General features: G+C 39.2%; 1 protein-coding gene across 2 annotated transcripts in view; it reads left to right on the top strand.

The window, feature by feature from the left end:
* The window catches only part of PRKG1 (protein kinase cGMP-dependent 1), a 529,338-nt gene that overhangs the window by 62,150 nt on the left and 442,611 nt on the right, over window positions 1-24,577 (top strand). For both annotated transcript variants that reach the window (XM_075505445.1, XM_075505444.1), the window contains exon 2: window positions 3,302-3,468. In XM_075505445.1, coding sequence (XP_075361560.1) covers window positions 3,302-3,468 — 167 coding nt within the window. The remainder of the gene's footprint in view (window positions 1-3,301; window positions 3,469-24,577) is intronic.

The following is a 24,577-nucleotide window of genomic DNA, read 5'->3' as shown; positions in this document are numbered from 1 at the left end:
TGTTCCCTTACAAATATTGTAGTTGATTGTGTTTGCAGATTGTTTCTATTAGAAACTTGAATCAGAAAATACAGAATAAATACTGTTTGAAAATAAGGGTAATGAAACAGCTGTATCTTGTTTAAACCACTTACTTGCAATAGGAGGACTGTGTTTTTGACCATTTTAAATACCTTTTTTGTATTACTAGGTAGATTTGTGTATTCACACACCTGGGATAGATGCTGTTTTAAAATACTAATGATGATGATTAAGGAATGGTGTGGTTTAGAAATGCATTTGTTATGGAATAATTGTGAACTATGAATTAATTTACATGCTTTGAGTTTCATTTCATATAAAAATAAATATAAAAGAAAAGAATTATTTACCTGAAATTGCACCTGTGAATTATATTGAAAGAAAACTGCGTAATAAAATAATGTAAAAGTTGCTGAAGGCCTGGCATGTGCAAGTATGTGAGAATGGTAATCTACGTTGCATGAATAATTTTTTTGAATTATTAGAGTGACAAATATTCTCTTGCAGGGAACAACAGAGTAACTCTTATTGTAGCTATGACAATGTAGCTTACAAACTATGAAGCGTGGTATAGTCTGATGCGAATACACTCATAAATATGCAGTTTGGGTTGCAAGGTGCTTGTTCCTACAGCCAGCACTGTTTATGGACAGCTGGAGGTGCTTTTTGTATTTGAAGTCTCATTTTAACTAATTATCCTTAAATAATAATATCTATTTTGGTTACATTCAAGCGTGACCGAGTTATTATCCAGACCATTCTATGGAGATATTTAATTTTAAGATGCTTAGATGTGGCAGAGATGAAACTGCGTTATTGATGTCCCAGCTGGCGTGTTTTTCCTCGTAATGGATGTGTTTTGTATTGTCATCAAAAGGGTTTGAATTACTTGGTGGGCATCTGAGCTTTAATTTCTCTGATATTTCTATGTTGAAGGGCAGAGGCTGTGAATCAGTTGATTCAGATGTACTCTTAGCCTAATAACACTATTAAGCTCATAAATTCCCTAAGTTGTTCATGTTGTGTATGTTTTGCTGCTTCTCCCCAAAATAGACTTCTAATGGATTTTCCTAGCCTCTGTGCTGCTCCTTTGCTGTCATTTAGACCAAGTTTTCCAGATCCTTTTCAAATCCTTTGCTGTGTTTGATTCTGACAAGTAAAGCATTGTTTTTTGCTGAGGGCCTCTAAATTAACAGGGGAGGTCTGACTTGAGCCATGTCTGAATTCCCTCTGGTCTCTTGTGGGTATTCTTACAAACACTCCGCTTGAAAGGCTGACTTTTATTTTATCAAGGAGAAAGCCTCATTTTGAGCCTTGGAATGAAATAAATGGCTGAAATTGTAATGCTAGTTGATATGACTAACGTGAAAGCTTTTATTATGCTTTCTTCTTCGGCAGGCAGTTTGAGTAATGCTAATAATTAGTGCCTTTGTTAGGAGGATTTGGGGGACTTGTGGAGGTGGCTAAGACCAAAAGAGCAGTAGTGAGTCAAGGCATAGCATCAAAAGCATAGTCTTGCTCTAGCACAGGAGGAGGGAATGAGGAAAGCAGGTTATCTGTCATCTGGTCAACTTTACAAATTACCAGCTTCTTGCATTACTGAAAGCAAGAAGCAACATAGATGTAGGTTTTTCTGGTGGTTTTTATTTGCATGCACAAGGAATTGGAGTGACACTATGTGAAGTCAAATTAAATTTCTCAAGAGTAAAAGGGTTTTGTAGCAGTTCGAGTCTGTGTCATCTTGCAGACAATACTTGAAGTCTGGTCTGTTTCCATCCTGCACTTCAGCTGGGTCACTAGTGATGAACTCTGATGTAAAGTAGCATGTTTTGTTGAAATAACCTCAAATCTGTCAAAAGCATAAAAAGCACCTTAAATGTTAACGAATTGAATCTGTGCTGCATATAACCTTGAGGTATATTTTAAAAGGACTATAGCACAGGCATAATACCTCCAAGGCCGTCTGGCTGGTTTTGGTGTTCTGAAGTCCCAATTTGTCTCTTTTTCAAGAAGACACAATCCATTAATGTATCTTTCTTTGAAAACCTTGTTTCATATTCATATTTCAAAAAGATAAACTCTTTTGAATGCATAGGCTCTGCAAGTAGCTGTCATCTGCTTGGGCTATGTTCATATTAGCTAATAGTTCAGCCCACAGAGGTGGAGCCGCAGAGTGAGAAATGAAGGGCCGAGGACCTGGTGTCCAGCCTGTAGTTGTTTTAGGGTCTTTAGTTTTGGTCTAGATTTTGCATTCTCAGTTGTTCATTTGCACAAGTTGCTTTAGGAGTTTTTTGCAAAATGTCATGACATCGTGGTTACGCTGCATTAGCAGACGGATGAAGTTGAACTTGACAGTCTGAAGGGAAGATTGGAGGGTTCACCTGAGTGTGACTCACTGTGTAGTGAGTGCTTTAGCAGTAGAAATGGAAAGAGTCTCAGGAAAATCAGGAAAAACATGTCAGTGGTTTTGTTGCACATTTTCTGTCATAACATGACACTGGCAGAGGCACTTCTAGAGATAGCAGGTTGTATTACATACCCATTTGGGTAGTCTCCCAGAGAATGCGTGAACTTTGAGTTCTGAAATCTGTATCTTTGGAAGCAACTCCTTCCTTACTCAGCTTTGCAAAGTGGCTACTAAGAACTCCAGACTTCCAGCCTGATCTCATGCCAAACCAAAACTGCGCGTATAATTCTATGCATACTAATATAACTTCGGAATTTTCCATTTAGTCATCAAAGAAATGAATTAATGGTGGTGTTACTCCTGTAACACTGGTGCCTCCTCTCATGTGAATATAGCCTTTGCTATTTGATTAATACTCGAAGAGTCAGTGCGGTATCGTGCTTTTGTGTGTTCCAGTTTGTATAACTTAATAGAAAATATAATAAACTAAGTGATAAATCCTTCAACTTCTTGTTTGTATTTCCTTTCAGTTTTGTATATGGAAGATATTTCAAGTAGCTGTGTTATTCTTTGGTGTTATTATAGATGTGAATCTTGTAGCTAAAAGAGCATCTTGCAATCACATGAAATCTATTTTTATTTCAATACTTGATGTATCTAAAACTTATTTACAAAAAATAATTACAAGTTAACATTTCTGTAATTTTTTTTACTTCTCTGCAGATGGACTTTATCAGACTTTTAGGGAAAATATTGGAATTTTTTTCCAAGGAAATACTCATTGCGGCACTGTGCAGTTGTGCTAAAGTTCAAATGCTATTAATGAGCTCGGCTGATGGACGCATGGATAAATCTTGTCTTTTTTTGCCGCAGGTCCAAGGAGCTAATAAAGGAAGCGATCCTTGACAATGACTTCATGAAGAATCTGGAGCTGTCTCAGATCCAGGAGATTGTGGATTGTATGTATCCTGTGGAGTATGGCAAAGACAGCTGCATCATCAAGGAAGGAGATGTGGGTTCCCTGGTGTATGTCATGGAAGGTACGGTTTAAAAAGCTAATATTTATTTCCTTTTTTCAACACATACAGAGACTAAAACTTTATTTCATGGCAAAAATTGTTTCAAAGAAAGAGGTTAAAGACGTTGTCTGAATACAGTTGTTGAAAAATTGTGCGGACTGCTTTTGCCTGGTAAATTTCCAACTAGATTTGTGTGCCTCCCTATATAAAGAAAGAGGGTGAAAGCTGTTAACCTTGCACTGAGATCCATTGGAATAAACCTCCACTAAATATAGTTCTTTGGTTTTGAGGCAATACCAATGGTTTGCTATATAAATTAGGGACCTAACAGAAAGAATGGTGTTATGGAAATGGGAAATGACTGTAAAACAAGGAGAATATGGCCATGGCTTGCTACCTTATAGGGCATTGTGAGGACAAGCTTATAAATGTTGATAAAGCACGTGGGGTTCTCCGCAGAAGCAATGCATTGTATAATAGAAAATGGTATTTTTCTGTCCTGTGCACAAAATAAGTGTAGCATCTTCAGCTTAGCACATCTGATTTATCACCGTATGTGTTGTGGCAGGGTTTTGTTTTCTAGGTGGAACATGAGAGCAGTCGATATTCAGTTGTTCTTGGGAGCTGTCAGGTTTCTGAAAATCTTTTAGCGGGATAGGCGTTGCCAGTGCTCTGCTTCTCCAAAATGTCAGCTATTTGCATTTGTATCTTATTCTTTCCAAGTTCTCTAACTCTTCACGTGTCAAATTGGGCATATTTTATGTATGTGGGGTTTTTTTTAAAGGAAGTGCATGTTCATCTGTAGGAGTTACTAAGCTTGATCAAACCTCATGTCCATCTAGTGCAGCATTCCTCTTCTGAGAGTGACTGATGATGAGCTCTGAGGCAAATGTCACTGTTTTAATTCGGATAATGCAACAAGCAAATTCTCAGTTTGATTTGGTACAATGCAAATGGATAGATGCTTATAAAATTCTTCTTGCTCCTTACCAGAGCCATCTGGTAGACTTGCAAGCATTTTGGCCAGGTAACACCTAAGGGGAATGGAGGTTTCTTGCTTGCCCGTATCTTTTGAGCAAATATAGGTAAACTACAGGTTATATATAAGTTGTGTGTTTATCTGTACGTGTACATGCACAACTTAATTTCTTAATTTTTCTTTTAAACAAAAGTATTTTCAAGGCAGTAAGCCATCCTTTAAAAACGGTTTCCTGCCAAACTCTTAATGCTGTATAGTTGCAAATGCTGTTCACTAGTTTCCCAAAACAGCTTTAATGTTCTATCCTTTTAAGGTTAAGTCCTTTCTCAAGGCACAGGTTTAATTCCTTCAGCTTTTAATATTTTTACATTTCGCACATTCAAATGGTATTTTGCATTATGAAGTAGTTAGTGGGGGATGCCAAAGCAAATTATATGTTTCCACTCCCAGCATTACATGGAAAGATTGAGGTTTTTCAATCCTCCATGAATACAGAGACTACTCTGATGAGGTGGAGGATCTGTTCTACCACTAATAAAAAAACTGCTTTAAAATAATAGTCGAATAGTATTTTCTTTTTCATAGTAAAATGTGGAGGTTTTTCACTGCACAGCTTTGTGCTTGCTTCCCAAAACACCACCACATCAGAGGCACACTCACAGTATTTTTGCTGCACGGCTGGTTTTGATGTTGTGTTCAATGTTGTCCCTTGAAAAACCCCATAACAACAGGACACTGTCAAAATCAGCATATACTTATCTCCTGCTCAGCCTCTTCATATTCTTTGGAGAGGATTTTGGGGGGATTTATGGGCAGAACTGTTTCCACCATGGTTTGGAGTATTGAACACAGCTTGGTACTCAGATGACCCTTTATTAGGTACATATGATGATGATGTACTGTTACTGTCACTTCCTTGAATTTACCAGATGTTTCTAATTATTGGTCCAAAATCTATCCCTCAATTCTTGATTCTTGTCTTCTAAAACATATGCGTGTCAAAGACAACGTTTGCATCTTTTGGGCACTTTAGCTTATCCTTGCTCTTCTGGCAGCCCTCTATGTATGAGGACATGACTTGGCTCTCCCCCAGTCTTTGGTTGGTCTTGTAACTTAATTTAAGATTATTTAGATAGCTCCATAAATATGCATAATGCTTTACAAACAAAATTATGAAGAGTTTATAGTCTATGTTTAGACATAATGCAATGAGTGATGATGAAGTAATGGAAATGGAAGAAGACGTTATCAAATGGGTTGGATTATAGTTATGAGGGCAGGCTCACTAGCTCATTTTGGCTTATCATTCTGTGTCCTCTCAGTTATTAACACCCACCACCAGCCCCCAACTATAAACTTTATTCTCTACAAAACTCTACTGGAGAAACCCATATTTATGAGTATTGATGAGAGGTATTTTCTTTTCTCAAAAATCAAATAAATGCTGCAAGTGTTTCTTCCATTAATTCCTCTTTCTTTCCTTACTTGGGCTTGTAGCCATGATTAATATGAATAAAAATTACTTATGTAGAGCATTTGATAACCAATACTCCTATGCTTGTTTATAATTTATGATTCAGTGTTTAGATAGAGCCTCTTACCAGAAGTCTGAGTTATATATTGGTGATGTTTCCTTAGACTAATTTTTAATAATTTAAGATGGATTTGAAAACATCCATCATTTTCACTGTTACTTTCTGCGTTCTCATTTATCATAGTGAAGCAGTAACAGTGTCTGTTCTAATTTTCCCCTCGAGACACGAGGACTCTACTAGTCCTGGTGAGACCTTTATAATTATGATCCTTGAGTATTTTGGTTCTTTACCATGGATGTTAAAATATGTATGTACATGACACTTGCTGAGCTCGGTGAATCTTCAAAGGCTGGATAATGATGAGCATTGACCTTCAAACTCTTTCTTCTTCACTACTGCTTTATGATGCTTTCTGAAGGTAATTCCAGGCTTGCTGTGTTCCTTGGGTGGGAATGGCCATAGCTTTGTACCTCAGCAAAGAGTCAGGAAAAGGCTTGATTCCAGTTTTCCATGTTCTTTTTGGTTCTAGCAGAAAGGTAATTTCCTGGTGTCCAATACTGGGTTTACACATGCAGTCATTTTTATTTGTGCATTTGCCCAACCCTACCCACACTAGCAGGCTTGACTCTTTCCCCTCCAGTCATGTGCTCCCATGCATGCCATGACTGAGTAAAAACTTCGTATTCTATGTCCTGTTATTCCATGTCTTGCATCAGATTTCCTGCCCTCCTTGTATTTCTTTTTATTATTAGGAGCCAGAGCAGCACTTGTATGAACTGATTGGACTGTAGAGATGAGAAGTCGGTTAATACGGTGAAGTTTGAGAAATGACTGAGGTTATTGAGAACACAAGAAGAAAATCTTTCATATATTTAATTATTCAACCTATTATGTGTCAAACTGCAAAGCTGGGCAGGGAGAAGTGACACACAGTACAAGAAAATGGGAGGAAACGGAAAATCGTGATTTAGATGTGGAGAAGAGGAAACTGAGAGAAATGTTCTTGGAGTAGAAATACTGAGGTGCTATCAGAGGGAAATCAGAATGAGGTAGTGTGTTCAAAAGGAAGATGTTCTCTCTATCTGCAGCATGCTGGATAGAGGCAGCTGTTGAGTTTGAGAGGTAAGAGTGTGCCTCTTGCATGTGCCATGCTTCAGCTGGATTGGAATCAGTCCCAACAGGAGAGAAATACCCACCAGATTGAGGAGCTCTCAATCTACACACCTTCTGACCTGAACACGCACTGATGTGGGAGCTCACTTTGCAGGGTGTTTGTAGCTTTTAAATTGTGCAAGGCTAAGGGAGATGTGCGGTTAGTCTCATCCTCTAAACGCAGTAACTGCTAATATGCTCAATGTCCTCTAAAACAGGAGACTGCCCCAGTTCTGGTAGACTTCCCTCTCCTGGCCATGCATCTGGAGTTTTTGGACTGGCACTGCATTTCTTGAACCTGAAAAATTTTGTGCAAATACTTTGTTTGAAAAAAGAAAAAATGAAAAGAAAAAAAGAAAAAAAGTCATTGATCTATAGGTAGGATTTAACTGGAAACTTGCCTGGTTTTCTGGTGGACTCCTGACTGGACTTCCATGAGATACAGCCCTGAGGAGCTACAGGATGAGAGTTGTGTTTGTTGGAGAGCCCTTCTGGGTCCGTCTCTCTGCCTTGGTGCACTGAGGCAGACGGGGTCCTAGCATGAAAGCCCAAGGATTGCTGTTTCTACCAGGTCTGAAGCCTTGGAAGTACTGGTTTGGGCTGAACTTGGGCTCTGAGTCTGCAGTGAGAAAACAAAGCTATTTGTCAGGAGCTGAAACTGAAATTTCTCAGCAAGCAGAATCCCAAATTTAGGCCTGCTTTGCTGTTAGTTTTTTGCTTCTGGGCTGACCTAGCAGTAGTCTGTGTCTTCCTGGCCAGATTTCCACCTCTTGGAAAATAAGGGCCCCCAACTTACCTCTTTTCACACCTTAGGACTATTGCTGGCCCCACTATGTCCCAGTCCTTAAAACACTATATTTCTCTAGCATCATCCTGCTTGTTTACTTAGTTTAATTGTCTGAGGTAACTGGGCCTGATGGATTTGTGGCACAAACCACCTTAGAAATGCCTTATGTATTAAATGCAGATAGTCAAGGATACATTTGTTCAGTTAACAAAAATTCACGAGGTTGATGCCAATGTATTTCTTCCAGAGGGGAGGGAAACCCTAATAGGAGGTACCCACAGAGGGGCACAACAACCTGAAGGGCTCCATAAAAGGCACTATTGGATAGGTGCCAGGATGGGAGAGAAGGTAGCATCGCAACTGAAGCTCAGTGAAAAGAGATCTACTTATGGCTTTATACCTTACCTGACCTCAGGCAGGGTTTTTGCTATTTACAGACAGGTTTTTGCTATTTACAGCAGTATTTCAATGCTTTGCATTTTAAATATTTGTCTGTTCCTTAGTAGTGGTGCTGTCATCAGGTATCTGTGTGATCATTAAATAGTAACACAAACTAGGTCCTATGCCTGTGAAAGACTTCTGAGGACAGAGGACAATTAGGATGTGGAGAGCCGTTGGATTTACTAGGTCCTATGCCTGTGAAAGACTTCTCAGGACAGAGGACAATTAGGATGTGGAGAGCCGTTGGATTTGGGCGGTTGTAGCAACCCGTGTTTCCTGAGTAGTGTTTTGTACAAGTTGAGGGTTTCTCTTCCACTCCAAAGTTTTCCCTTAAGCCCTATGGGAAGGAAGCTGGTTCTAATGGACTCTTGAGGCAAATGGCACATGTCCATTTGTCTTGGATGGCTCTCATGAACTACGAAAGAAGGATTTATATGAAGTAGCAAGGTAGGAACTGGTATTTCATCAGGTTCTGAAATGATTTGGGGCAGGGAACACCCCTTAATTCCCCTATGTTCATTAAGTAGCAGAAAAACTCCACAACTTTTGCATATTAACTGAATTGGGTAAAGAGATGCCCCTAATCTCTAGCAACACCAAAAATTTCCCAAAAATTTATTTGTGATATAAGCAATAGTCATTAGGGGCTGAAATTGCTGGAAGCATTAAACGTACATGCTCTGACCACCTACAGCAACAGTATTCCTCCAGGCTGATGAGACTAGTAGTGAGAAGGGGGACGAGTGATGCTGTGGCTTATACGTCTGAACTAGTCTATACTGGCACTCTTGACTCTGCAAGTAAAACAATTTTGAGAATTAAATAAACTTATCAGAAATACGACCTTATGAGAAAGTATATTGCTGTAAGAGTGGTTCAACAGATTGTTTGTCTTAAAATTGAAGTTGCTTTCAGAGCCAAAAATGGTTCTTGCTGGTTAATCATATTCTGCCTCTAAAATTAGTCCACCACCTCCAGTTTTCTTTAAGGAAAAAACCCAAACATTTTCCAAGTTCTGGTTTTGCAGGTTTGCATTTGTTGGCTTAAAGCCTTCTTTGGGCATAACATTTCTAAAATTTTCTGAAAGCACTTAAAAATGTGAAAACGTGGAAAGGTCTGTTTCAGAGAGATACATCTAGATCTGTACTGTGTTGACAGGTTTGAGTTATGTGTGGGTGTTACCTCACACTAATGAGGATAAATGTGATATCCCACATCTGAAACCAAATGTTTCCTGTTGTGCTCCCTCTCTGTCTGAAGATGACAACTGCAGTATGTCAGATTTGATGGTTGCATTATGAAAGGAAAATATATCAGCAGAGCTGTAGATAAATCAGGTAACAAGGTACAAGTTTTAGGCTCTCATGTGAATAACAGTCATGCCATTAGAAACAGATATTCTAATTTTTTTAGATACTATATTAATAGGTGTAAAGAGTTTGTTTTATGTTTGTTGCTATTCCCATAAAGTATGGAAGAAATAATACAGTGAGCAGGGGGAAAAGGAAGGTTAAAATAGTTGAAATAACATGAATACATGAATTGTTGCTCATGATTTTGTATTGGCAGTGGGTGCTGTAACATCATCCCTGACTGTTTGTCCTTCTGCAAATTAATATTGGGGTTACACCTCTCCACCACAGCTTGAGAACCTGAATGAGGAAAAATAGCTCTACGAATAGCCTGTGGGCTCCTACTTCTGTAAGCATGAAAAGGAAAGAAGCAGCTTTTTAAGAACCCATGTTAAGAAACAGCCTACACTTCCCCCAGCCCTTGTTTTAGTAGTTTTTCCTCTCCTCTTTAGTTTCATTTTATTTTTGTCTTCAGTCATGGAGATTCGCCTTTTATTTTTAAAGGAGACTTTGTTTCTCGCTTCATTCTTGGTAGCTTCTCCAAAGCAATGAAGCATCTAATTGTGACTTCCCATAGGAACGTGGTTTTTTGGGAGTTGGAGACGTTTTGGGAAAGGAACGTATTCCTAGAAACTGCTGGATTTGACAGGATGTCAGACTTGGTGTTGATAAGGGAAGACCAAATCCGTAGCCACTTGATAAGGGAAGACCAAATCCGTAGCCACTTGAACTACAGAGAGAAATGCAAGAGGCTGTAGAAGACCTCCCATCAGAGGTGGCAGAGCTGTCTGGTCTCAGATGAGTGAAAACCTCAGAGCAACTCTTCAGTCTCTGGGGATTTTTGCTGTTGAATTGAGACCAAAGCAGGCATATAGATACTGTCCGTGTTCCTCAAGACATCACCTTGTTGCCTCCTGCAGGTTATCACAGCCTTTGCCCAAGTTTTGTGATGCTGTAAGGTTTCATCATCAATCTGTTGGCCAATGCATTTATCCTTGTTCTCACTTCTGAAGGTGTGCTGGAGTGTCTCATCCTTTTCTCTCCTGTTTTGCTTTTTCCTAACTCTGCAGTTATGTGATTTTTTTTTTTTTTCCTCCCGAACTGGACAATGATCACTGCAGACTCTTGGATGCTATACACAGTCATCCACAAATACTTTGTGTCACCCTCCCTCTGACCCCTCTTTTGTCTCTTTTTATGGACTACTCTCATAAAGATCTGATTTAATAGGATGTAATTGCTCTTCTAGCCCTAGGGTCTTCTGAGTCAGTTCCTTCTCAGAGAAAGGATTTGGTAGGACTGATTCTTCTAAATGAAAGAGAAATGGAGAACAGAGACCCATTTCGGATTTAAGGAGGCTAAATGACTTTGTTCCCAAGTGCAAGTCCAGAATAGCGAAATAAGGGCAGTAGTACTGCCACCTCAGTGGAAAGAGTGCATCATGTCTCCTTGTTCATTTACTGGGTTGGTGTTAGACAGCCTTGTGTATGGCCTCTTACAGAAATTGAGTTGCGTGCTGTTGTTTTTATATGCAGGACAATATAATGCAAATCTTCCACTGTTATCATCTAGTTTATTTTAATTTTACAGTGTCTGAATAATTAACTCTTCTAAAAGTAGTTATTTGCTCATACTAGTGACAGAGAAGTAAATATTTCTTGTACTTATTTCATGACATGTTCACGAGATCAAATAGGATACGAAATTATGATTATCCCAGTGGCAGTATTTTATAGGCAGTGATTGTGCTCATGATTAGAATATAGTTTGATATCTGTTCTGTATAAAGTAATTATTTTTAAAGCTGCAGAACTAACTACACTTTAAATACAATAAGAACATAGTACTGTAATACTGATGCAACATCTACGTGAGAGATTCTTACTTACCCTTTCTCCTAAAAATAACTCCAACCAAACTGCAAGTTGGTATATATTTTTTGTAATAACTCATATGAACCTAACAGACTTTATTAGCAAGATTGCTGAATCAGAGCAAAACAGGGTTTACTGAAGGAAAGATGATAGTGTTTTATAAGGGCAGTGGGAACATTCATTGTCACCTGAGCTGGGATTTAGGAAGGAAAGCCTGTATAAATCTCACAGGTTGCAAAGCAGAAATCCAGTCAAGCAGTGTTCAGAGAGGAGTAATGCGATGCTGTCTGTGATCACTGTCCTGCGCCCTGCCCCTCTGCTTGGCTGGGATGCTGTGTGGGGTGAGCAAATAACCTGTAGGCAAACTGTGCTGATCTTACATACTGACCTCTTTTTCAAGAACAAACAAACAAACAAACAAAACCGCAAACCCTATATAATTTATGTTAAGGAACGGCAGGAGGATGTACGTATATTCTAAGGATATTATTTGATTAAATAATTCCTTTTCAGTAATGAAAACCTAACCTCTGGTTAGTCTAAGCCAATATTTGGTAGGGGGGAAGGAGAAAATGCAATCAAAGCTGGGAGCTAATGACTTCAGACCTATCAACTATAATTTCTTGTAGCTATCTACATAATAATAATCATCATCATCATCCAACTTCAGGTTTCTCAAGGTATTGCCAAACTCTGATCAGTGGAGAGGAGGGACTGTACAGTATATAATGCCTTTATACAAATGCTGCCAAGCACCTGAACAGCTGAGTCGCATATCTCCGTCCTCATTCAAGTCCTGCTGTCAGTACAAGCTTCCCAGTTAGATTTGGATGAGAGGGGACTGCTGGCAGGTTCTTAAGCAATGCTGTAAAAGTTGTAGTGTCAAGATGACCTGAAAATATTTTCATTTTCAAAATGAATGCCCAGCTTTCTTTGGGATCTGCTCGTGTTCACTCATGTTTACTACTCTTGCCATTGTGATCATCATTATCTTTTTCTCTGAATCCAAAGTTCCTGGTCTCTTTGCAGTATACTATTGAACAAGGCTGGAGCAGATTTAGCAAAAGCTTTAGTCTGCATTGCTAGGGAGGGGTATTCAGAGTTTATCAAATAGATACATTGTTCTGTAAATGCATTCGTACAACCTGGTTCATCTGCAGGCAGCCAAATATTCATCTTCCCTCTTCAGGGAAGAAAATGCATCGGTGTAACCTCTTTAAAAAGATTCCCACTGTATAGGAAACATAATGACTGTGTATTTTTTCCTCACATAAGATCATAGTTGATGTGCTATTTATTTTTGTATTTCTCAGCACTTATGCAAAGACTGCTTTGTCGTTAAGAGGGTTTTATTTACAAAATAAATGGGTGAGATAAAGCCTCATTCATTTTATTAATAGCAGCTGAAAAGGGAGGCACAAATGTCTGTCTTGTCTCCCCCACTGTTCCATGACTCCCTTTTATTGAAACTCCCACAACTGAAATGTAAAATAAAAGGACTTTTCATCGTAATAGCATGCATGAAAGGGCCTGGATTTTGACCTTTGTTTCTGCCCATTAAAAGACATGGCTATATAATTTAGTCTGTGTATGCAGATAGAAAGACTTTAGTGTTAGCAATACAAACTATTATTAAAGGAACATTAGAGGCAAAGTGTTCCCTTTTGTTAGGCTTGATTCGCTTCAGATTGCTTGTTTACTTTGAAAGCTGATCTACAAAAAAAATATCAAACTATGTGAGCCCCGTGCCCTTTCTTACTGCTCTACGTTGTACAAAGAGAGCTCAAAATAAACAGTTTGAGGAAGAGAAAGGAGAGAAAGGCTTCCTGCTTCTTGTTTAAACTGAAAGGTCAGGTCACTTCTACCTTGTAAGTTTTGTTTTTTTTTTTTTAATCTGTAGTGGAAAATGAGAGGGTGAAAACAGGAAAATTGAGAAAGAAAAGGACTTCTAGTCCATAGACATCCAAGGTCTCCAGTGCTCTAATTGGAAAGTGCACCACACAAATCAGTTGAAATTGAGAAGAAGTTGTTTTAAGCCATCTTGGTGACCCTCTGCCTGATGGGGCACCAACTCAGCCTCTCGAACCCAATCTCCGGTTTATATTTGGCACGTACAATATGATCACTGAGTGCTCAAGACCACTTCTCGGAAGGGTAAAGCATTGCAAACGCCGCCGCTTTTAGCTCTCTAGTGATGCCAGTTGTTCTGGGTTTGATTTGAGTGGTGACTTAGTCATTGCTATTTCATGCAGCAATGGGTGAAATGGGGAAATCCAATAGCAATCCCCCTTGGTAAGTCACAGAGGCAAAATTTCTGTATATACCCATATTCCTTAAACACTTCACCTTGGTTGAACATCTCATCACCCCAGGGGAAGTAGAGGTGAGATTTCATCTCTCTCCTCATATCAGTGGGGAAAAACTCCCACGGATTTGTATGGCCAAGGCTCTCTGCAAACCAGAAGTTTGACAGGGAGAAATCTGAGAATAAGTTAAAAAAAGGGAATAAAGCCAGGGAGGTGGGGAGATTTTTTGATTGCATTCTTTGGCGAAGTTTTCGTATTTTTCTTTCGGTTTAATATATTGGTCCTGATCTCAAACTTCTGTGTAGCCCTGGCAGATGAATTTTGGGGAAAAATGAGAATTTTGCTCTTAGGAAACAAATCTTATCAACAAAGCTATCACAATAGCTAAACAAAGATATCAGAGTGTCAGATCAATGTTTCCACTGTATTCTTATAAAATAATGGAAATTACAAGGTATCCTGGCAGCTGCTATTCCTAGCACATCCAGGCACAGATGATAATTAAATGCAATCTGAATATGTACGAATTTAAGATTGAAAAACTAATAAAAATAAGATGTTTGTGCTAAATATTTGTATAACCTCTCAGTTCTGACTGGAGACAGCTCTTTTGTGAAATGACTAGAACGTGAAATAACACTGGGTAGGCTTTCTCATATTATAAATAAAAGCAGCAGCTGAAGTTTGAGATGATGCAGATCTTGAAAAGCAATAATCCGGTTGTGGTTATGCAGTCGCATCCTTCCAGTAGAGATCCACAAGGGACTGTTTATCACTGCTGAAATGATATGAACTCTTATCTTGAAGTAGGAGGAAACTTGGAGTTATTTTCTAGCTGGATTGTGGGATTTTTTTTTTCCTGGTAATGATTTATAACTTCACAGGTTTCTTAATCGTATTTTGTGTTACCTGTTGTTCTTCATCTGCTTCCATCTCTTTTCTGTCATTGCTTTTGGGGGAGGATGGAGGGGTCCAGGAGCTTGTAAAAGGACTTTGTTCATAACTAGGTGAAATCTTACTTAAATTATTTTTTTCAGGGTTTTCAGCCCAAAACATTGTGTTCTTTTGCCATGTCCTCTTGCAGCAGTTGTTTCCATTGGAAAAGTGAAGTCCAGTTATAATATTGATGAGAGATCTTCAGTGGGAAATAAAGAACTGTCTGTGGCAAAGCTCTGCTAACTTCACCAGTGCAAAATGGTGAATAACTTGTAAATTTTAGTGCAGACATCCCTGGGAAAATATTCCTAAGGATCATGGGGTGATTTTTGCCCCTAAACCTGGTAGTTTTCCAATGATCCATTGAGGTTTGTAGTAATCCATGGCATAGACGCTCCACAGTGGCTGAGAAACTGTTAGGTCCCAGTATAGACTTTTATTAGAGCCAAGTGGTCAACATGCCCTAAAATAACAACTATCTCCAGGGATGTGCTTTAAACACTAGTTTCCTGTGTTAAAATTTGGACTGAACTAAATCCACGGAGGATTTTTTAACCAAGGAATGTGTTTGTTCCCAGACGGTACAAGATAAGAAGAGAAGGAGGTGTCCTTGGTAATGTTCGTCTGGAGGAACAACTGGACCTCATGCATGATGAATGAAAAGAGAGGAAGTTTATTTTCTGCTTTTCATCAGCAGCTCCTGCTTGTTATAATTTGTCAGCTATCTCCAGTACGTTGTTTTCCTTCTTGGAAAAAACAAGCCTTTTTCATAGACCCCACTTAGTTGAAAATACTTAACACTGCAGAACTAACCTTGCTCATAACTGCTGCTTGGAGGATAATTTATTTCCTAGTCTTGTGCTCTGTTCACTGAACAAATCATGATCATCAGGGAATTGAAGCATTTGGGTTTCCTTAGGTACTTCTGGTGGTGATTGGGAAGACCGAAGTGCTGGGGAGTGCTGAGATGTCCCAGCAGCTTCCCGTGCTGCTTTGCCCCTTTACATTTTAATGGTAATTTCAGTTTTCCATCTTACTTTTGCAAAATAAATGTGTCTTATTTAACTGTCAAAATAAGCAGGGCTGTGTTTTCTTGGTGGAAACATGCTGGGAAGGAGGTTGGGGAATCAAAAGAGCCAAGTATGTATCCTCAGTCACCTCTGTTTTTTTCAGAAGTCTGGAAAATTTGGGACCTCAAAGTACATACTTGGCAGCATCTATTCCTGATATTGGGGAAACTGTAGCATCTGTCTTTTCTAGGTTGTAATTGTGTGTGCCAGACCAGTGGGATCGAAAGGACAGGTGATGGATCAGAGCCCCTTGGCTTGGTGCAGGGTAACTAAGGCTTCTGCCATGGTAGCACAAGGGTTTGGGGGGATTACCCCTCGGGCTTTCTTTCCTCTGCAGGTGGTGATAGTTGTCACCAGAAGTTTTTTTGCTAAATCTTCCTGAAAATTTGCCACTGATCTTTTTGCAGTCTGATTCTTAACAGTCTCTGTCACTGGGTTATCTGCAAGAAAAACCTAAAAAAACCTGTCTTACTAATCTTTTTGAAGGTAATGTGAAGCTACTTATCACTCTTACTTCTTGCTAGATTTGTTTCTCAGTACTGTAGTTGAGTGATTATCATTATTAGCATTTGGAGCCAGGTCCTCAGGTGACATAAACCGGCACAGTCCCATCTGTCAGTGAGCTGCCACCTCCATGCTCTAGGAATCTGGTCCCGTTCTTTTAATGTTGCTATTTACCATAGTAAGATGATCAGTAAGTTAAACCTTTCCTTAATGTTTTGTCCTCAAATAATGCAGCTTAAAAAGAGAATGAAAGCTTATGCCAAGGCAAAACAAAAAATGCTCATAGTAAATGAAAGCTAATGGGAGTAAATGTACTGTAGAATAGTATATTCATATGTGGTCTTTCACAGATGATTTTTTGATGCTGATCAGGCCAAGTCAGTAAGAAGTAGAAAGCGTTTATTAAGTTAAGCAACAAGATAAATGACATTGTCTAAACAGGTTAAGGGTTAAAAAGTCTCGCTGGGCTTTTGTTAACCCTAAGTAAGTGACAAGAATGATATGTGTTATAATATAGTTTTAATTTTCCAATACCTACGAGTTAGAATTGGCACTCAGTAGGCATTTTCCATAAATCTTGCATTGTATTGCAGCGCACAGAAAAGAGATGTACTGAAGGCTTATTTCACTGTCTTGAGATTTGTGATATGCTGTATTCACAATATTATGCAGATCAGCTGTCAAACTGTGGGATATCTGAGTTAAGAATCACTCTGATCCAAGAATAGAAATCAGTAAGTATTCACTCTAATATTACAAATTAGTGGTTTTTAAGAGCTCCATAAGGAGTAGAAAGAATCACCATTTATAAAGGCTTACCATAAACAACTTAATTCTGTTTCAGCGCTGTGGTTGTCATTAACATCAGTGTTAGATTTTCTTACAGTCCTGTCAGAGACTTATTTAGATTGTCCCGTGTTTATTCAGGATGTTATTCCCCATAACCTCATTTTACAGACCTATTAGTGTGAGAAGAGCCCACTGGTGACCAGCAAGAAGCCTTGCAAATTTGAACCTTGGTAAGTGCAATGTGCTTTAGCCTTGAGGCTTTCCCATAAACCTTGCATAGTTTCCTAAAACTGAAGAAATCCACCTTTAAAGTACATAGAAAACAAAGTCCCACTTCCATCCTTAGGTAGGGGACTTGGCGTCGCTGACCCATTTGGATAGCTCGTGGTGGGGTAACTGGATTTTCAAAATGCGTGTCCACGTGTACCTGTAGGGAAGGGCAGGAAATCTTTCCCGAGAATAAATTCCTGAAGTTGTTTATAAAGATTGAAAGACTCAGTTATGTAGAAAGCAAAAAATTGTGAACGTGCCATTGTAAATCCATCAAAATAATCCCATTAGTACAAAGGGTATCTAAATAAGAAAAAAAGCATGTAGAATTTACATTTCTCGTATGAAGTCACCTCTAGGAAAAATTTGCAAATAAATTTAATCTGGCAGTCTCAGAACAGAACTGTTCCAAGGTGCGCTGCAGTGAATTGAATTAAACCCACGCTATTATTTGATTAGCAAATTACTATTACTAAATTGCCTTCCTTTCCCTCTTGGAAACAACACCATCTACAGCAGCGAATGTCAGTGGGTAGAGAGGTGTTATCTTCTCTGAATGGCAGAGGAAGAATGGAGCCTGCTTACCAGTGCTGGCTCTTCAGTTCATAGTTTCTTCTCAGATATGCTTGGGGGGGGACACTTGCAGTTGGGTTTCAGTAGTGGGTCATTGTGCTTCTAATTTTGCTGTTACACAGTCTAAATGGAGCATATTTCAGTTCTGCTGTCAATTGATGAAGAGCTTTGTAGATTAAGATTAATGATTTCTTACCAGAAACCCCTCACTTCTGCAAATAAAATCAAGAAGGGAAAGAAAACAACTACGCAAAGTTGTAGTAGTGACTTAGAAATGATCACAGAAGAGAAAATTTCATTACATAAACCAGGGCAGGCTAAAAAAGGCACAACTGTAGCTCACTTGTCACTTCTAAAATTTATAACTAATACATGTGAATGCTGAATGTGTTGACTTTGTACATCCCATGCTGGTTGAAGAGTTTTGTGCTACCTGGCTGATAGTAGTGAGCTTCAGGATAAGACGGGAGCTTTGGGATAAAACTTAGTAAGTTTTTACTGAGCATGTTTTTTAGGTCATCTGCTTGCTTTACCAACAAAAATAAGCTTTGCCTGTTTGCTCACCTAAGTTTTGTGAGCAGAGAAGAAGCTCGGTTCCACCCTGTCTTCTGCAGCCTCAGCAAAGCCGTCAGCTGGTGTCCACTTACAGCTGAGTATTACCGGTGATGATCCCAAAGCTAGGGAAAATGCAGTGGTTTTTACTTTTTAGGATCCCAGATTAAGTTTTACTTAATTTGGCATTAAGGAAAGTAGTTTTGGGATGTGTAAACTGAGCACATTTACTATATACGAGTCCTCAAGAATAAATCTGGGAATGCTTGCGCTTCATGCGGTATAACACTTTAAACAGTGCCCTAGATAAGATGGGCTGTTTGTTTTCCTGAGCACCTGTTTGTATAAATTACGCTTTTATATGTACAAGGAATATCAGACACAAAATAAACATACAGGAAGTGATTGGATGATTGAAAATGTGAAGCTTGATGTCAGTAGCTGCAAAGAAGCAGCTCTAGTGTATACACACAGTGATGGAATTTAAATTAGCTGCTGCACTCAGGAGAGAAAGGTTGGAGTTGTAATTCCTGTGTGCCCTGGCTGTGCTTCCTTGTGTCCAGCAGTAAGCAAAAAAAACCCCAAATAATAGTGTATTCGGTTTTACTGAGAAAGGAGTTGAAAGTGCACCAAAAACCATCAGCACAGCATGGTATAGGATCTTGGTTTGTCCCCACATTAAGTGCTCTGTGCAGTGCTGATCTTATATCAAAAAGGTACAGTGAAAGGTCAAAACATTGTAGAGAAAGGGATGCTTGGAGATACGGAATAGTTTCAGAAAATTCTAGGAAAGAGGCAGTGAAAGAGCAAGAAGATGATAAAGATTAAAAATATTGTGGAGAAGGTGAATAGGGAATGAAAAACTGCCAGGGCTGAGGGGAGTTTCCACCATCCAAGAATTGTGAGGCACTGACAGACGTGAACAGGCAACAAGCTTCAACAACAAAAATGCATTTTTTTTTTTACTAGTGAAGGTCATGGTAACAGGATATAAGAAGGCCAGAGCATAAATGGCCTAAAAAGGGGATTAGGTATATCTAAGCAGAGCAGTTCCACTCTTCTGTTGCAGCCTATCGTCTTTGTTTCGTACTGCTGAAAGGAGACAGTACAGTAATGAAACAGCTGAGGTAGGAACAGGGGATGCACATCCACCATCTGCAGGCATGCAATGGAAACATTTACACTCACTGCTGTTCAAACCCAGTAATATGAGAGAAATGGAAGTTTGCTAGAGAAGTTGAAGCAATTCTGTGTGTTTTATGCTTAAGAAAACATCAGTCAAAATTTGTACACAAATTTCACATAAGCAATTCTTTACGAAGTATAGAAACTTTTAAATTTCAAGTATGAATGTATCCTTAAGGCAATATGCATTCTGGAAAATTGTAATTTTATTAATTTGACTTAGTTATTTCCTTCTATGGCATTTGTTTTGCTATCTTTGCTATGTGCACAGTATTTAGAATATATCATTGATGGCTTCTGAGACTGTATCGTTGCTCGTCAATGGATGTCCTTCCTGGTCCCTTGCAAATTTTCAAGTGTAGGCTTCTGAAAAAAGCAATGCTTTAAAAACCAGAAGGGCAGTACATTTGATCTGCTCTCGGTGTTAATAGCTACTTGGATTAATAGCTACTATGAAATTTACTACTACTTATTTCTTTTGAAATAAGTGTTTTACCAACACTTTCCTCCTATTTTTTCCCCCTCTGGTTAAGCCTAATGATTACCACATAAACTTGACCAGAACAGGTTGGGAGCAAGTGTGAACTTAACTGTTCAACATCATAGCTTCATATCAGGCTATAATGAGAAAAAAATTAGCTTTCCTGATGGCAGACTATTGCTAATATACTAAAATATTATTGCTGATCTCTCCAGAGTGCTTTGAATTCTAACATCATTCTCAACTGAAAGCTATGAAAACGCCCTCATTTTCGTGGTGATGCTGAAGTTTTCCATGTCATGAAAGTCGAACAGACCAGAATGAAGAAAAGAGGACTGAGCCGGTATTTCTAAAATCACTCACTGCTACCATGTGTCACAGCTTCAGTAGTTTAATTGGCAGTTGTCTCACCCTGGTGAAGAGAGTGTTGCTTGCTATAAGACCATGATTTTTATCTGCTTTACAGGTCCACCTAAATTAAATTCTTTGAGTGCTTAACATGTGTCAGCTCTGTGAATTGCACCTTCCCTGTTCCAGATGGTAAGTTTTGCATAAATTTTGCTGGGATGCTGACTTTACCCATCATATCTTGGTGCTACCTGGAGGAATGGACAGCCTAGTTCCTCTTCAAGGCTTTCCATCACAAAAATAGTGTGAAAACTATTCTTTGCTGGTAGGGAGAAAACAACTCCTAAACTTGTCATTTGGTGAAGAACTTAAACTTTGACTGCTGGGTTGTTAATGAAAGAGCATGATGGTTTAAGCAATGTGCCTTAACTTTCTCGTTGCTTATTCTGTGGTGGGAAAGGACTTACAGGTGGAACATCTGTCTGAGAAAGCCTTAAGTCATCTAACAGAGAAGCTGAGTGCTTTTTACTCCAGTACATATTGGAGAAGGCTAAAAGTCCCTATTGTATGGAGTCTGGAGACCTGCTTCTGCTGATTGAGTTTTTCATCTGTATCAAGAACATTTCCACCTCTCAGGCCCCGCACCCCTGTGGGTGACTAATGACATAGTAAAAAAAGAAAAGGAAAGAACTGGAAAACAAGGGATCTTCCTGGTATATCAGAATATAGACAGTGTGCTTCTAATATGCTGTTGGACAGAAACAGTTTATGGCATTCTTTTTTCAGAAGTTTCATCCATCAGTGCATGACTTAGGACTTGGGATTAAAACTTTGTTCTTTCCGAATTTAAAGGCCATTTACTGAAGAAGAAGTAGTGCTCGCATCTTGTCTTCTACATCATTCCCAGGAAATAGGAATTATTAGTTGTGGTAAGTTCAGCTGGAGGGACTCTGCAAATTAAAAACCTAATAATGGAGTCATTATCAAGGCCACGTGCTAAGTAAATTTGGATTTTCATTTGACTTGCACAGTACCTATGAAATGTGCCAACCTCCTGTCCCGAAGCAAGTCACTCCCTTCTGGGTGGAGAGGCATTATTGTTTGGACAGTGACACTTTGCTATCTTTTAGTATGGTCAGAAGAAAGCAGTTCAGAGCTTCATTGCAACTGATCAACTTTTGATCTTAAAAAAACCCCAACCAAACAAAAAAACAACCTCCAGACCATTTCAACATACCAAACATCTGGCTGGACTGGAGCAGTGCTAACACTTTTTACTCTTTGGCTAATTGAGCTCTGTCTTTGAAGATACCAATATTTTTTCCTCTACAGCCTTCCCGAATGATCTCCTGATCATAGTTATCTGTAATTTTGTCACATAGTCCTTACTGTGTGATTTTTCTTGATCTCATGTTATATTCCAAATTTCCTGGTGTGATGGAGATTTCTGGCAGGATCTTGAAAAGGACTTTTCTCATACAATAACCAAAGTATTGCATGTAGAAATGAAATTTTTTTTTAGCTGATAAAATTAGTTCTTTCATGAAAGATACTGATTTATATACCAAGCAATATCAGTGTTCGACTTGGTGCTTTCTTAGTGTCCTTCATATTAAGGAGTGCATTCATGCCAGTGTAAGGGCCAGATCATCCAGGCTGCTTCCCCCAGTGCCTGTGCTGCAGGTTTTAAACTCAGCAGGTATCGTGGAGAGCAGTTTGCAGTACCCATGAATGCCCAGGCAGTTGCATTTGTTGTGGGCTAAAAATTCTGCTCTGTAGCCCTGCAATGCTCATGCTTTTCTTGCATAAAGTAACCTAGGTTTTTAGGTAGGGTTTTCTGCCTATGAATTGAACTCACTGCATTTAATTCTGCTTTCTGCGAGTGGTATTTGTGCTACTGATGCAGACGTAAGGTTTCTCGCACCCCAGAAGAGGTGGGTATTTTGTAGCAATAATAATTTTTTAGTTTACTTTGAAGTAAACTTTGGGCCACAGTTTTCAAACCTGAATGCCTGAATGGAGGTGCTTGAATATCTGCGTAAGCGTTGTAGGGTTCCTGATGCATCTTTCCAGCCTTACTCCCCACTGCTAACCCTGCTACCCAGCTTACAGCAAGGACTCCCTGCATCACCCCTTCTTGTAATCTTGGCAATACACATCTTCCTCTGTACCCAGAGCCTCAAAAACACAATGTGTCCTAAACTACTGTTATTTTGAAGCCAGCTGGAGAGAGAGGAAAGGGATTTCAGGATCGATGATATGACACTAAAACAGCATCTTGCACTTCTGAGTCCTACCCAGTTTTCCTGCCCTTGCCCAGTGGTATTTACTAAAGTAAAGCCTAATTCTTACAGCATGAGAGCAGCCAGATAATGTTGTTGACAAGTTTTAACAAAGACCTTGCAAGAGATTTTTTTAAACCCTTCCTATTTTCTTCCTTCTCTAATTGTAATAGTTCCACCTTTAGCTGTTGTTGCTAAGCTGCCCTAAGAATTTCCATTTCAAGGCAATCTGAAATTGTCTTAATTTAAAGAACAACCTCAGCAAAAGCAATTTCATAACCTAAAACGGGAACGGAACTGAAACAATTGCTGGTATATTCACTGTATTAATCATGCCAGTGAACAACTATTTAGGCTGCTATGTGAACCAGAGGAATCCATTTTATAAGGTGTGCAGAATTCTCCTATCGGCTATCCAGCGCAGGTTAATAACCTCAAAAATGATTTTGTTTTGCAGCCAACACAGCTAAGGCTTGCAGGGAGGGGAGGGGAAGGTAGTGCTGGCTTCAGAAAAAGGCAGTTTAAGCTTGTCTTTCAAAAGGTATCGATTCTTGCACTGTGGGAGCCTGCGGAATGCTGTAATCCCATGTGGGGACATGTCTTCTGAATGAATGGGGAAAAACCAGATCAGTAAACAGATAAAGCAATTGAGGAAAAATGGCGAAGACGGTAAGAAAGAGTCTTACTGAATACTGTAATTGAATGGCAGAATGGTATCGGTAATAAAGTCATTTTACCTGCTTTAGTCTAAAAGGAAGGCAAGGCTTGTAGGAGGAGAAATTCCTTGTTAGATTGGCGGATACAGTGTGAAAGAGGAGCTTGGGGTATGGAGTCTCTGGACCGTGTAGATGCCCAGTCTTAGCATCAGCCTTGGGATGAACAAGAAATATAATAAATGTGCACAAAACCATGCAAGTGAGTAAAACAGTAAGCAGGATGAAGGAGTAGGACTCAGTGGCATGAGCAAGCCAATACTGCCTTGGCAAGGAAGTTGAAACTTAAGTCTCCAAGGCTGAGTTCAACGTGATTCAGCAGAATGACAAGGGTGCTGTAAATCTGAGGGTTTAACGTGCTGTAAATCTAGGGTCTCACCAGCACCCACAGACCGTTGCGCCCAGAAAGCACAACACTTTCCTGAAGAGCCAAGGGGATTATATTTAATCTTAAAAGGAATAAAACAGAACCCAATTGTCTTGGTTGGGAAACAACATTTATTTTTAGAAGCAAACAGGTTTCATGCAGACAGTTGAATTAATACGCTCAGGTTATAAGTATTCAAAGCATCTGTTCTGAGTGATCTGCAGACCAAGAATTAGTCAATGGCATCCTTTGCGAATAATCCTGAGTGAATGTATATTAGGCAATTTCACAATCTTTTAATCATTAATCCAGGTAAAAATAATCCAATTTGGTTTGGTATGCATTATTGACCGAACCCTATGGAAGGACTGAGTGACTGAAGATTTTATTGTACTTTCAAGTTTCTTTTGCTTGGAAGGAAATAACATTTTCCCTGCGGACTTGCACTCCATTATCTTGGCTTCCTTTTATGCAGCATGACAGACCGTATGCCAAGTCTTGTTTATAGTACATTTGGGTGCTGGTACACCCATCTGACAGTGTAAATCAGCTGTTCTCTAGAACAGGCATTGCAGGGAATGCCACCCTGAAACAGCAAGGTCTGCATCACCGTGCCTGCGCTCAGCAGGAGTCA

The sequence above is a fragment of the Mycteria americana genome, chromosome 6, assembly GCF_035582795.1.
Source record: "Mycteria americana isolate JAX WOST 10 ecotype Jacksonville Zoo and Gardens chromosome 6, USCA_MyAme_1.0, whole genome shotgun sequence".
Taxonomy (NCBI): Eukaryota; Metazoa; Chordata; class Aves; order Ciconiiformes; family Ciconiidae; genus Mycteria; species Mycteria americana.
The sequence above is the reverse complement of the archived record's forward strand: the minus strand, read 5'-3'. Positions and strand labels throughout refer to the sequence as shown.